Source organism: Solea senegalensis, linkage group LG17, assembly GCF_019176455.1.
Source record: "Solea senegalensis isolate Sse05_10M linkage group LG17, IFAPA_SoseM_1, whole genome shotgun sequence".
Lineage (NCBI taxonomy): Eukaryota > Metazoa > Chordata > Actinopteri > Pleuronectiformes > Soleidae > Solea > Solea senegalensis.
Genome location: NC_058037.1, coordinates 17441772 through 17457053, shown reverse-complemented (window position 1 = coordinate 17457053; position 15282 = coordinate 17441772). Strand labels below are relative to the sequence as shown.

General features: G+C 42.2%; 1 protein-coding gene across 21 annotated transcripts in view; it reads left to right on the top strand.

Moving 5' to 3' along the window:
* The window catches only part of ptprk (protein tyrosine phosphatase receptor type K), a 112267-nt gene that overhangs the window by 35514 nt on the left and 61471 nt on the right, over nt 1–15282 (top strand). For all 21 annotated transcript variants that reach the window (XM_044048691.1, XM_044048707.1, XM_044048705.1 and 18 more), the window contains one exon: nt 9863–9985. In XM_044048691.1, coding sequence (XP_043904626.1) covers nt 9863–9985 — 123 coding nt within the window. The remainder of the gene's footprint in view (nt 1–9862; nt 9986–15282) is intronic.

Below are 15282 nucleotides of genomic sequence, written 5' to 3'. Positions count from 1 at the left end.
ACACACACTGACACAGGATCAGATGGTTTATGGGCTCGGCTTTCTGTGACGTTACAAGATACCAGTGCCCAGAGTCACCTCAGTTCATCTCGTACAGACGGAGAGTAAGAGAAAAGTTGGCCCGTCCCGTTTTGACACAGAGGTGTCTCCGTTACTGTACGCCATCAAACTGTACGTCCGTTGCGCGAGCTGACAGAGACGGAAAAGAAAAGGGGTGGACAGGGAGACGGTAAACAGAGCTGTGGGGGTGGGGGTGGAGGTAAACGGGTGAACAAGTACACACACAAAAAGGGAGGGTCGGTTCAGCTTCCCTGAGAACGAGCGAAATTCGACTCCCTCGTGGGGCTCATGGATGAACTCATTCACAGACGTGAAGGTGGGGGAGGGAGGTAAAGGAGAGGTGAGGAGGATTTTCCCAATTTCCTCTGCACCTCTCTATCATCCCCCACCTCGTCTCCCGTCCCCCTATTCTCTCCCCCTCTCTCTCTCTCTCGGCGGCCTTATCTGCCAGCCAGTCAGCATGTGAAGTTGCTTTAAATGTCAGCATTTGAATAGTAATAGAGATTAATGATGGAGAGATAGACCGGTAGCACCGGAGAGAGGCGAATGTCATAAAGATAGTGTCTACGGGAGGCTTTGACCTCTGCTAACAGCGCTAACAGCTGGACACACAAACACACGCGCTCTCGTACAGCGCTGTTAGTGAGGACACTGGATAGACTTAGCCTCTCACTCTCACCTGAACCCAACCGCTGTTCAAATCTCGGCCCTAGACTTAACCGGCTCCTCAGGAACGAGGTTCTTCTGACACTGAACACTGTGGTCAGACAAGAAAATAAGGTCAAAATGACCTCAGAGGTGTTATGTATTTAGCATTGAGGCACAATGTTGACTGTCTACAGGTCACTGAGGTCACTGAGTATTTGTCACAACCATGAGGAATTGCAGAAGAACTTCCCAGTGATTTACATGAATGTGGAAGGTGGTTGTAGGCAAGGTAGCCCCACTGTAAAGAGACTAAAGAGATTAGAAGCAAACTTTATATCTTCATTATTGATTAAATTGTGATTCTACTTTGTGACACAATCAAAACAGTGTCGTCCAATGACTCCTCCAGCCAAACATTGTCATGGAGAAGCAAAGAAACAAGTGTGTATTTCCTGCTTATATCGACGTAAGGTGATCATTGTTACTGCTGGTTTCAGCATTAAGCCTTGCAGTTTTTGGATAATATCGTCGAAATATCCCACAGTAAAGGCAATTTTCAGCTTCAACACACTTGAGAGTCTACGTCTCTTTATCCATATGAAATGTGCAGAGGCTACGGGAAAATTTAATAACCTCCTCGGACGGAGGGTGATGCAACATCCTTGGAAAAATTGAGCCACTGCCTTCCATTTTCTCGTTGAAACCTTTTAATGATAAGGTGGCCGTACGGAACCGGACAAAAAACGGCCGTAGCGCCAAAAGACAGTTCCTCACAGCTCAGTTCCCCGTTCCTATTGTATGGCGTGACAGTGATACTTTGATGGCAGGTCATTAGTAAGTCATTCATGCCTCATTGTGCACCGATGTCGCTTTTTGTTTGCGCTTGTCCAAGCAGAGATGTAGAGAGAAAGAGAGAGAGGTCGCAGAGAGAGCTGTGACTTCCGGAACTCATTCAACGTCAGATTCATCACAATGTCAGATTTGCGTGAGGCTTTTCAAGCAAAGGCAGAGCTGCGCGTCTGCTTAGAAGTATTTGAAACTCAGATCCACTCCATTCCGAAATATCGATCAACGACATGCTAGTACGCAGAGATGGAGGTCATGTGTGTGGCTTTCACTGAAGAGGAAAAATAGCGTGGCACTTGAAAACTGCTTGAGGTTGAATTTGAATTGAAAAGGCTGCATTAACCCCGAGAGAAGAGCGGGGTGAGATAGTCAGGGATGGAAGGACAAAAAGGCTCTTCACACAGGGGAAAGGAAAACACACATTTCTGTTTTACTGATACTGTCAATGGAAACTCCTGAATCAGCTGAACACACACACACACACACACACACACACTCGTCTCAGATTCAATTACACCACCGTGAGATGAAGGAGAAATTCTTCAGCCTTCAGCACTTCCAATTAAACTACCACTCTGAGTGGGTGTGCGGCTGTGCGTGTGTGTCTGTGGTGTGTGTTGCAAAAATGCAAAAAAAAAGTGTGTATTTGGGTGTGTGATTGTGTGTATGTTTAACAGGCGAGGTGTGTGTGTGTGTGTGTGTGTGTGTGTGTGTGTGTGTGGGTCTTGGCTTTGATGGCGTGCAGTGCCACTGAAGCATGACAGTGTGTGTGTGTGTGTGTGTGTGTGTGTGTGTGTGTCGTCAGCCTCTCTGATGTGTGTGTGTGTGTGTGTGTGTTCGTCAGCCTCTCTGATGTCACCTTGTATCATTTCAGGCTAATTTCACCTATTCTCAGAGAGAGGGAGAGAAAGAGAAGCACAGGCAAAGAGAGAAGGGACAAAGTAAATGATAAACTACAACTTTATTAGTGTCCTTGAGGCGGCGGGCAGTGGTGATACACATGCACATACATTAAAAAAAAGAAACGGCTAATATGCCAGTGCAAGTGAAGGGGAGCAAAGTGAAGGCGGCGTTAAAAACAGGATAATGGAATCTTGGTAACACAGTCATTGCGGACTATAATGTTTTTACATTAATTCCCCCTCGTTTCTCTCTCTTCTCATTCAAAGCCTCCTTCATTACAGTTGGAGCCAAAAAAACTGAAACCACCGCAGTGATGAATGGGTAGAAAAATGTCCCACAAAGCCCCGCGAACGATTACAAATCCAGGTCGGGGGAATGTAATTATTAACTGGACTTGTCCAAATTGGAATGATTTAGAGGGAAACAGGATTACCGGTGCCTGGAATTGGATTTTAATGATGCAAATGTAATTATTGTCCTCGAAAATGATAGAAAACGGAGCTTCTTCTTCTTCTTCCCCTCTCTGCTCCTCTCTCCTCGGCACAAAAAAAAGAAGATTGAATGAATGAATGTTTACTGTATCATATCGTTAATCAACAGCCTCTTCATGATCCCTCCAAAATTACTTTCCCTGTTTCTTTTCTCTGCCAGTCTCTCGCCGCTTTCAACTCTTTCCCTCTGTTTCCCCTTGTCTCATCCTGTCTTATCTCGTCCCTGGTGATAACATCTCTGCCCGCAGACTGAGACTGAGCTCTGTACTAGACAGACGTGAGGTTGAGAGACGGAGGCAAGAGGATTCTACTGTGTAAGTTCAGGGGGGAGGAAGATTTTTATGTATATCAACTCAAGTTGGACGGGGGGGTGCAGAAGAGGTAAAAGTTCCAGTGAATTCACTGACTTCACCTTGACTCAGTAAACATCCATATCTCTCATATCTGATGTTATGTACCTGGATTTCTTGCTCGCGGAGCTTTTGCATTTCACATATTTTGCGCTCGAACCACATTGCTGTATCATAATTTCACAGTTCACGGGGCCGCCGCCTTAAGCTGTTTCCCCCCTTACATCAACTCATCATCTCGTCAGTGAAATGCAAGGACGTACGAGCATTCGGGAAGAGGCAAGTGCCGTTTGAGTGCTCAGTCACATCTGCTGCATCTCCCCCCCCCGTTAAATCCCGCCAGACTCTGTGAAAATGATGAAAGAGTGGGTTTCACTCAGAACAGAAATGAGACATTTGCGTTACTGTTAATGATGAATGATGCTCCGGCGTCGTAGAGGACTTAGAGCAATGTCAGAGGACGTGCGACGCGCAGTGTGAGAGGTGTGAGCGCGTGGTGATCTTTAACTTTGACTGATTTCACAGTTTTGGAGGCCGCACGTCTCCTCTGCAGGAGCACTGGTTTCCACAAGGACAAGCATTGGCTAAGAATTCCTCAAGACTTGATTATCAGCTAAAGTGGAGCTTCTTTGTCATCGTCCATTTTCTTAAATCTTCGAGATGAGAAAAAAAGAAAAAGAAAGAAGAGGCAACTCAAAAACTTGATTTGATTTAAACGTGTACGACAGCGTGAGCAGAATTTGGCTGTTAGATCTGATTTGATACAGATCAGGTCAGTCTCATTGGAGAGAGGGAAAACTAATCACACAGGCTTTTGTTACAATTCAGGTAATAATCTTAATGTAAGCTAATAACCGAGGAGTGAACGGTTAACGGGCCTTTATCCACATTGAAACACAAGTTTCCCCGATATGATATTTTTCTTTTTCGTTCTGAAAAAAGCTTTCTGTTAACACGGCATCACGGAGGTGGAGCTATGACATCACGATAGTGCAGTTGCGTAGTAGTTGTATACTTTTTGTCCATATGTGACAAATGTGCGGTTTCATGTGAATGAAAAGACAAAATTACAGAGAACTTCTGCAGATTCTCCTTAAACTCAATCAGATCACTTTTGTTTGAGTCACCTCCTTTGGATGGAGCAAATGGGGGGGAGGTGGCGTTCGATGCACCAAATGATTTTGAGCATCAGTGGCAGATGTTGCGTCTGATGCCATTCGACAATCTTTCAGAAAACACTGCTGCTCTCCTGTGTCACTGTGAGAGTGCGTGTTCTGCGTGTGTGTGTGTGTGTGTGGTTTCCTCTCTCTGCCCTTGAGCCTTTATCAAGTTCTTCTAATTATTTTATTATGTAAATGAGACGCCATTATTTCATTAGTGAGGCAGCCAATCACAGAAGCTGATTAGGAAGTGATTAGCATGCAGTCGGGTTCTCTCTGTCTCTCCGTGTCCTTGTGAATGGAGGGGAAAGGGGCAATAATGACCCATCTGGACACACACGCACATGCAGACACTTTGAAAAACTGTTGTAGGGATTTGTTGGGTTGTATTATATAAGGTTAACACAGACACTGACACACAGTATTCCTATTTAAAGTTACAATCGTGAGTAGGGCAGAAATATAGGTCTAATATGATAAAAATGGCTATTATTCTAACAGATGGATGTATGATGTATGTATTTTTAACCACCACCTTTCACCGTTTGTGAATGGTCACGTGACACGAAGGCTGAAACAAACATTTATATTCATAATCAATTGATCTGACTATTATTTTCTAGATACATTGAGTAGTTTGGTCCATAAAATGTGAGAAAAATGTGGATCACTGTTTCCCAAACCTGAAAATATCGACGCTCTCAAATCTCTTGTTTTTGTCCACAAACCAAACTGATTCAGTTTTAATGATTTCTTTGTTACACGGAGCAAAGGAAGCAGAGTATGTTCACATTTATCAATCGATTAACTGAGTAACGCAGCCCTATGTGATGTGCATTTTCAGGTTTCTTCAAATACTGACATTATTTTTTTGACTAAAACAACAAAACATGGATGTCTCTCAGCTTCCTAAAGCATTCTTGCACCTTTCAGCTCATTGACTTCTGTTTCCAGTCCAACAACTTTATCCTTGCGTATGACTCTCATTTATGTCAAAGTGTTAGAGTGGGCCACATTTGTCAAAACCCGCCGTGTGATAGTAATGGCAGACAAATAAAGTGGGTGAACATTTGTGGAGCGTTTCACTGAAAAAGAGAGAAATGTTTCCGCTTGGGTTTGGCAGAGAAAACTGCACGTCGTTCCTGATGAATGTAAGAACCCTCTGGCTATTTACATAAGCAGCTGTTTGCTTATAGGTTCGCATAAAAGCTTTAAAAGATATATTTACAGTATGTCAGACGCAGAAAGACAAGGAGTGAGTAGAACATTTGGACAGGACAAGGCTCATCCTGCAGTCTTTTCTTTCCTGCAGAGGTTCAATGAATGTTCAAAATGTCCTTCTGTCATTATTGGCATCAATGATTTGCTGTCAATGTGTGTGTGAAAAGTATTAAAATGAGAAGTTGAGTGGAATAGCAGGAGGTTTGTGCGTTTTCAGTTCTTCCCCTTTCCTTTTCAGCATACACACACACACACACTGAACACAAGAGCCGTGTTTTTGTTTGGTTTGTCATCGCATAAAAGTGAAGGTCTATGTGAGGTGTGCACAGATGAAAAGAGATGAATACTCTACTTGTGAAAAGCCTCTTTTAAACCAGTCACTAAAGCAAAAAAAAAAAAAACTTAAAACAAGGACATGTTTTTATTCCCTGCAAAGCCAAGGCAAAAATATATCTCCTCTACAGCAGCAGCATTGGATCACTGAGTGGAAAGCTGTGTGTGTGCGTGTGTACACAGTTAAAAAACCCACAGCTCATATTCTAAACACTGTGGGTTTAAATCTAATTTTGCTGTGCACTGTGTGCAGCGTTCAGTGGTTGGAAGCTGCGTTTGAAAACGAGTGTGTGTGTTCTCTGTCCTGTCGGCGAGGCCACAAACAAGCCCAAACAAATGGTTTAATAGGTAAGCCAAGGTTAAATGTCTCTGCAAGGCACAACAACAAGGTTTTATGCATGAAAAATTACAAATATATTGGTGTTATTGTGCCGCGATTAATTCTGTGAAACTTTTTATAGGAATGTGGCCACACTAATTGAAAAATAACTTACAAATTATGGATGTTGAAGCTAATATTCGTTCAATTTTGTGTTTGTTTTTTCCTCATAATGTCTTAACCGGACAGGTTATACTTACTGAGCCCGTCGAGAGTCAACAACAACAACGAGACTCAGTTGACTCACGCACAAAGACGTCCATAGAGCTGCTTTACATGCGGCTGTTTCCACAGCCCACCAGGAGAGAGTGTGTGTTTGTGATTAAACCAACTCTTGCAGACCAGGTCGTAAAACCTATCGCAGACAGGAAAGCAGTGGCAGTGTTTCACGCCACGTGGCTACTGCCTTCATAATGGCAGCTTCAATTAAAGCTGAGGATCTGTTCACGTAATTATGCGTAAATTCCCTTTCCTCCCTGTCCTTCGTGCTTCTCCGTCAGTATCTCTCCTCCTCCTCCTCCTCCTCCCTATGTTAAAGAGGTCAAATCAAGCAGGCTACAAACGGCAATCACAGTCACATCACACTCGTCATAATTAAAACTAAAAGGATTACTGTTTGATTTCCCGTCCATAAAGAGAAACATGAATTTGAAACTGCACACACCGTTAACAGCTAGCAGGTCACTTTGTGTAGTAAAAAGGTGTTTTTGGCAATAAATCGATATTCTATCTATACTGTGACAAGACAAGAATATCGTGGTCAGGTTTTTGGATTCTGGTTTTGAAGGCTGTTGCATTGATAATCATGTTTATTATATTGAATACATGTGTGAAATACTAAATTAAATATATTGATTAATAAACGCATGTACTCGACAGAATTGCATGTAATAAAAAAAAGTCACTTAATGACACTTATATATATATAGATATATACATATATCTATATATATATGTATAGATATATACATCTCGAATCATGTAAAAAAAGTATCCCATATTGCCCAGCTCTAGTTTTTTTCCTCCTGTAAGCCAATAAATGGTGAACTCTTAAAAGGTTTTTGGTGTAACAGGGGTGAAATAAAGTAATTATAAGTTGTAATTTCATGGAATTATACTGTCCTTGAGTCACTTGACTGATTTCTCCTTCTCATCTCTTTGGACAAAGAAAACTGTATATTGTTTATTTGCTATATTGACTATGAAAGCTTTTCTTAAAAAAACACTATCGCTATAGATCACCAAAACATTGCAAAATATCATATTATCACCCCTGGACTTTAATATGTAATGTATCGTAACAACTACATGTGATCCAGGTATTTTGCATTTAAAACACAACCACAGACTTTCAAAAAGTCAAATATTGACTGCAAACTCTATATGGTGACATAGAAAATACTGTATGTCAGCATGCTAGTCTTAGTCCTATAGATGCTGTACATTATTATAAAGTAGACTTACTCCACATGCAGAGAGAGCTACCTGACAGCAAGATGTAAACTGACACACACACTGCGGGAGACAGGAAGTCATGGAGTTTTACAGAGACACATTTGCTCGACATCCGCTGAATTTCACTGTGTGTGTGTGTGTGTGTGTGTCAGAATTCAGTTTATTGTATAATAATCCTCCAAACGTCACGTCAGGTTAACTTTCTATCACAGAGACTTAACTGAATTGAATGGGAGGGAAATGAACTGCGGTTTGTTTGTTTTTTCTCCCGAACGATGCCAAGAGGAATGTGAACCAGTGCGTCTCCGAGGCCGTGAGTCACGGACCAGCCGTGCAGCCGGCAGCCGAAGACAGTCACTTAGTTTGATGTTAACTTGTTTCTCCTCCGGTGGTGGCTGTCACCTCCTGGTGTCCCTCTGTGGCAGGAGCACAGATCAGCGGGGTATCTGAGGGCCCCTGTCGTCCTGTTCTCCATCACAGCCGCCACAGCCCGCTCCGGGACAAACGTAGCAGCGCTGCGTCGCTAACTGTACGCAGGAAGATTTATGTTGCTACAGTGCTGGGTGCTGTGAGTTGTTCATACTGTTTATCTTCTCTTTTTAGTGGTATTTTCTTAGTCGGCTACGATTCCCAGAAAATAACACCAGAAACAATGTTGTGGGCGTTCCTTGTTATTTGTGTTTCTGTTTTTTTGCTAATTCTGATCTTGGAGGTTTTCCGTTAGCATTAGCAGCTAGCACTAGCAGTGGTACCGATCTATATTTCAGTCAGTATTGGGCCAATACTGAGACTGGGTTTCTTTTAATAATTAAAACATGCTTTCTGGTGTTTCAGCTTCTTAAGTGTGAGTATTTTCTGGTTTCTTTGCTCCATTTGAAGCAAAAAAATCATTAAAACTGAGTAATTTTGGATTGTGGACAAAACAAGACATCTGAGAACATGATGATTTGGACTTGACCAAACACTAGAAGTTGGCTCTGTTGTTCATTTGTGTACTTTCGACTACATCATTATTTCTCTTTTAAGACTGAATTGAATGTTATGCCAGTTTTATTGCTGATGTTATGACAAAGCAAATAGGTTTGATTGTTATAGTTACGGCTGAAATGATTAGTTTCACCCTTTTTTTTTGTGTCAAAACATTTTTTTAACCACGTGTGATAACAAATTGAATGGCTTTGGGGCTTTTCGATTGTTGATCAGACAAAATGAGAACATTAAATTGGGCTTTTGAAAATTGTGGGTCTTTGCTATATTTTGGGCAAACACTGAAACTGCTGAACCCAAAAGATTTACCTGTCTGGCTATTGTATTAACAGTTGGACTTCTCTATTTAAGTGTCACGGTCTCACTATCATACAGTTATACACAATGTAGAGGATTCTTTTTTTTATCCACACACTTCACTCCTACTTCAGTCAATGTCAAGAGCACAGAGGACACATGTGGGTTTGTGGTCCACAAACCACCAGTGACTCGACTCAGACGGCGCTTCTTTCCTTTTCTTAGCTATTAACGCAGGACGCACATCACTGCGAGGTCAATGAATCAGATAGCGAACATGCTATTCCTATCAGCAATATTGCCAGCACAAGCCACATATCATTGCAAGTTGATTGGTTTAACTCGCCGTTGGGGACAAGCGGCGTCTCTCTCTATTAGCGGGACCTCCTGTTAAGGCGGAGCCACGGGCGGCCAGCTCACACATGCTCGTCCCGAAGGCTGCGGCGATGGGCTCAGATGATGAGCCCAAGGCCCTGACGGTTGAGTCAGAGGTGGTTGTGACTGGCCCTGAGTGATGACTGCTGGAACTCAGACTCCCGGTGGTTTATTAATGAGCTGAGACAAACACACGCACAAGACTCACGACATTCTGGGGGGAAGTCAAAAAGTTTTGTGGCTAAAAACCAGACATGAATCAATGTGGCGTGTGCAAGAAACTAAATATAGGTACTTGGAAAGTCATCGATACGATGAGGTGAACTAAATCTTGTTGTGATTTTTTCTTCTTTGCAGGAAGCTGCACATTCGACGAGGGCTTCTCTCAGTGTGATTACCAGCAAGATCCCTACGATGACTTTGACTGGACGCACATCAACACCCAGGACGTCCCCTACGTCTCACCAGAGCTGCCACATGGTGACTATATTCTCTGTGTTTTGCATGCACTTCATCACATTAAGGGAAAGTAACCAATGCCCCGCTCCCAAACAGTTTAATCCTGGGTTTAAAGAGATTTCTGACCAGTGGGAATTGTGTTAATCAGCTTTGGCTCCCGTCTGCATTATTGGGAAAAAGCAAGATGTAGGTGAACACCCTAATTTCTGCTCTGTCTGCCTCATTTTTGGCAGCAATGCTAAGGCACGCATTTATCACAGACATTATTATTTATATTTCACTCCAGAGAACCTACTTTCTTTTTACAAATTCAGCCTGCACTCAATATTTTTTATGTTATGTTACTTTGTTTTATTATTAGCACTTTAAAGTCATTCACTAGCTGTTCAAATAGAACGAGGGACCTCAGCAAAAGACTAACAACTCCTACAAGACTCACTTTGCACGTTTGTGAAATCACATTCCACCTACCAATGACAGAAGGGTGAAAACTGGCATTGGAAATGTAAATAATCCTGTGTATACCTGCTAATTTTAGTGTGAAAGACACTGTATAGTGTGCTTTATATTGCTATTTCTACAGAAACCAGTTGCAATCCTTATAAAAGCAGGACATAGAGTTCTGTGGTCAGCAGTTCCACCAAAGACAAAAAAATGTCCTCATTAAAAACTCCTGCAACATAACTTTTGGTATTCTTTTATATCTGATTAATCATCTCACAACAACCATCCAGATTTACTGTATGTAATGACCCTTCTTTGAAAGTGACCACTAGACCTAAAGGAAAATAATGATACAATCAATTCATAATTATATAAGGTACTTAAAACAAGCTTGACTTTAAGCAGTATGTGATAAATTGCTTTGTGCAATAATGTGCATAATATATGATGCACATTTATGAATTAACGATAAACAGTTGTTTAAAAAATTATTATTTTTATATTGTTGTACTGGTATTTTTACTCGAGTTTAAAGTTATCTTTTCCAAGACCACCTCTCCTCTTGCCTCTTATTTTTACTCCGTTGTGGGTTTTTTTCCCCCCCTCCATGATGATGATGATGAAGGGGAAATTAAATCTTTCTGCCTCGGGGCTGGGGGTCTAATTAACCGAATATGAGGTCATTAATCATTAGCAGTGAACAGGGAAGGTTGCCTACTTTTACAATGTGAAAAAGCAAAATGTGATAACAGTAACCAGTGATGCAATGTTTAGACGGCAACTTGCTTTACCAAAATTAAAAGCAGTGCCATGGTGGAAAGAAAACAACCACTCTCATGTCCTCTGTAACTTGTAACCTCCCTGGAGTTCTCCTTTTCTCTCATCCCCTCTGTCCTTTCATCCCTCCTCCTCTCCTCTTCTCCTGTCCCTTTTTTGTCCTGACCCATGTCACTTTAATCCCTCTCCTCCCTTACATCCCACTTTTGTGCCCTTTCCTCTCCTCTCATTTTCGCTTTCTACCTGTCCTTTCATCTCACTCTGTCTCCTCTCGCCTCCTCTCCTCTCCTTACCTCCTCTCCTAACTCCTTGTCTGTTGTGCAAGATTATGTCTTTGTTACCAGGACAATGTAATGCCGTTATTTATCTCTCATGCTTATCATCATGACAACACAGGCTAGCTGACATTTACACACACACACACACACACACACACACACACTGGTTTCCAGTACTTCAGAGGACATGGCATGGACTTACATTCATTTCCTGGAGACTCACTCTAACCTTAACCTCAGTCTAACTTTAAAACATGTTTTCACTTTAAAATTTATGCTATGGGGACTTGATTTTTGTCCCCATAATGTGACTGCGTAACCACATTCGGGTCCCCAAAACATGAGGAATACCAGGTTCACACACACAGCTTCTTATACAGCATTCCCAGTGAGGACACTCATCGACATAATTCATTCCCGAGCTCCTTCCCAAGCTCACCTTCACAAATAAATGAATCCATCACTCACCCTAGCCCAAACCTAATTCTACCCCAAGTCTTAAACCAAATCTTATCCCTCAAAAGGCCCTTGAAGGGCATGTACTGCATTGATTTCCATTAATTGGTAATTAATTTTAGCCCTAAACTTAACCAGTTCCTCAGAAGTTTTCTGCCTTGGTAGGGACCAGGTTTTTTGGTCTCCTACTGGTCCTGACAAGGCCAGTGTTTATGCCAGAAAAGGTCTTCAAGACACACTGCTGCTCACACATGTAGACTTAAGTGGCGTGCCTTGGCCAGTGGTCAAAGCAAAGTGAGCAGTCAGTGGTATTAATGTAGGTGTCATGGTACAGGAGGGGGCGGGGGCTGGCAGCTTGAAGAGGTTAAATACTGTTTCCCAGGATCAGAGAGGTAATACCTGCTATCAGCATAGCATAAACGCCTGTGGAAGCTAGTGGATTGAGTGGTGGTGGAGGGGCACAGGAATGTCGCAGCAGGTTAATGGTCTGGGGGGCATTTGTTTCTGAAAGGGAGGCATTCAGACATTCAGAGCGTCGCCTAAAGGTGGAGGAGCGTGATCTGACATTTGATGCGGTAATAACACCAGCAGGGCGTGGGACACCGGAGCACTGGATGGAAAACAAGGTTGCCGGAGGGGGGGGGATTTCAGATACGACACTTGGCTTGGTTTTGTATCTGGTCGCAGTTGTGGGAATGGAGGGCCTGTGTCGGTAGCTAAAATACCTTGCCCAGGGACACTTGGGTAATGTCTATTATCTGAATTGTTATTTTCTCTGGCAAACATAGCCACTGGTAATTTAGAAGTGCTTTGGCCCGGCTGTAGCTGCAGTTTCCCCCCTGAGGGCGTGACATGATTTAGAGCAGTGGCACTAAACCTTTTTGGCTTTTGACCCCCTGAAAACAAAAGGGATACCTACTCCTGTTATTTAGGGGGAGTTGTTAAGAGCGTTTGGCTTCTGAGAGACCACAGGGAGCGAGTTTATTCTGCTGATTAGTAGTTCAGGGGGTTATATATTTTCAAAGGTATTGGCAGAAGCACAGGAGCCATCCTATGACTTTGCACGGAATCGTTTCTTAGTCATTAGGCGGCTCGGCCAACAATTATACTTTTGTTCCTTACAACCTTACATCAATTGGTCGCAGTTGCTAATCGCCATTTGTGCTTAAGGCAGTATTGAGTGCACCGCGGAGGCTTTGGCACTTTTCGTAATAGAGATAAAACTCTTGTGTGTAATCTCTTTGAGGGTTGATCTTGGCATCGCGGCAGCGTTCTAGATGCCAGCGTGGCACCGTGCAATGTGCCAGTTGATCTTTCCGTGGCTGTTGTTGTCGGCGAGTACCACTCTAAATCTATCTGGCGTGCCATGCTCCACATGCCTGCCTCTTTGCTCTTGTTTTCCATTGAGTACTCTCCAGTGAGGGAAGAGGGAGAAAAGGTATTTAAGCCGCAGCAGAACTGGTCTTTATGTTTTAATAACCATCAAGTAATGAAGGATACAGTGACACAATCACCCCCCAAAAAATAAAGGTCTTTTGCTCTCTGCAAAGACTTGAACTTAAAGAGCTGAACAGAAAGCAATCATGACAAATGTCATTTTAATTTAATTCTAAAGCAAAAAATATATATAGATCAAATATTAAGAGTTTTGTTTTTTTCCTTTGTCTAAAATGAAATTAAAACAAGACTTTTGGAAACTTTACCTTGAGCTCTCTTCATAATCTTTCTTACATTGTATAAAACATTTGTGAAATATCTGTAACTTCATTGGAAAATGAAGTAGAATAACAAACTCCCTTTCGGAGAAATTAGACAGTAAACTCACTATTTAGGAATAAAAACGTAAAGGGTGGTCAAATGTCGATCTTTTACTGCTAAAAGTTGACAGAAACACAGTAAACGTCCTCTGGTGTTGTGAGAATGAGACGTGTATCTCAGATCCACCGTTTGATGATCGAATAACACATTTATCTCTTTAAATTAGTATTATGAAGTAAGTGGCCCTTTAAATATATTGTACAAGAATAGGCGTGTAAGCTCTAAGAGTGAAACTCTACCTGAGACATTGTCCTCTGTCCTCCACACTGCTGCTGCTGTCTTAATGTGACACACTGGATCTGGGTCTCTGTGTTTTTAGCCACATCGTTAAATTGCCATTCTATTGGCGGCCATTTTCGACTCTGGCAGTTCAGAGGCATCAGCCATTTTAGAAGCTGGCAGACTTCAGGTGTCAGATGTTCTTGGCAGCACCAGGTCTGCTCGTCTCCGTTTTCATGTGCTGTCAGTCTTTCATCGCTCCTACTCTCCAACAACCTTATTTTCCTCCAGGTTTAGATTAAAGCAGGCACTTATTTGTATTCTTGAATGTTTTTTTTTGCTTGTTTTTTTTTTCAATATCCACACTAAATATTTGCCAAATATTATTACTCTACTTTCTACCTGGTCCTTTAGGTCTATTTTTATTTATTAGCTTTAAGCTATAAGGGTTTTTTGCCATCTTGTTGTGGGTTGTTATGACATATCTGGGGCTCAGACTGTTTAGAGTATTTTTAGCTGGTGCACCATCTTGGCAGCCATCTTAAAAGCACGTTCTTCGTGTCAGCATCTTGATATCAGTGTTGAAAATGGGGAAAAAAAAGAAGGGAAAATATAGGAGTGACGTTCGTCTTGAGTTGTCGTCGGATGGATTTAGATTGAAGCGTTGGAGGGAACAGCGCTGGCCTCGTCTTGTTCCTGGGGTGTGTTGGCTGCAGTCCTGTTTGGACGGAGTCACTACTGTGTTGAACCAGGAAGTAGGATTATTATAATACTTCAATGGCAGAGGGTGGAGGCGGGAGGAGAGGAGGAGGAGAAGAAGAAGTGCCAACCCAATAACGAGGACTCATATTCAGGACTGAAAGGCAGATGTGTGTGTGAGCGTGTCCACGTTTGCCAGCTGAAAGCCTGTTCTGCTCCTCTCTGCTCTGCTCTGCAGAGGAAAGTGTTTCCTCACAGTAGATTAGCTCAACAATAACTGATCATCACTGTTGTCTTAAAGCCCTTTGTCGTGCATATTGTATATTATGCAAAAAAGAATTTGCCCAGATTTGGCGTTGTTTTGTAGTTCATGCACTGCGTTGTATTGTTTTCCCACTTAGTCAGTTAATTCTGTTACGGCTCTGCTTTTGTTCACTTCTATTATGTTCTGTTTATTTCTTAATTAAATGTCTGTTTCTCTTCAGAACTGTGAACTCTGGATGATTAATTATTAATCAACAATTGAGCAACAAAGAAAATAACTCATGACTTTGTTTATTTTTTTAAAATGAGGACCGTGAAACAATGCTCTTTTCAGCATTGTCATTTGAAGACGTTGCACTCGTC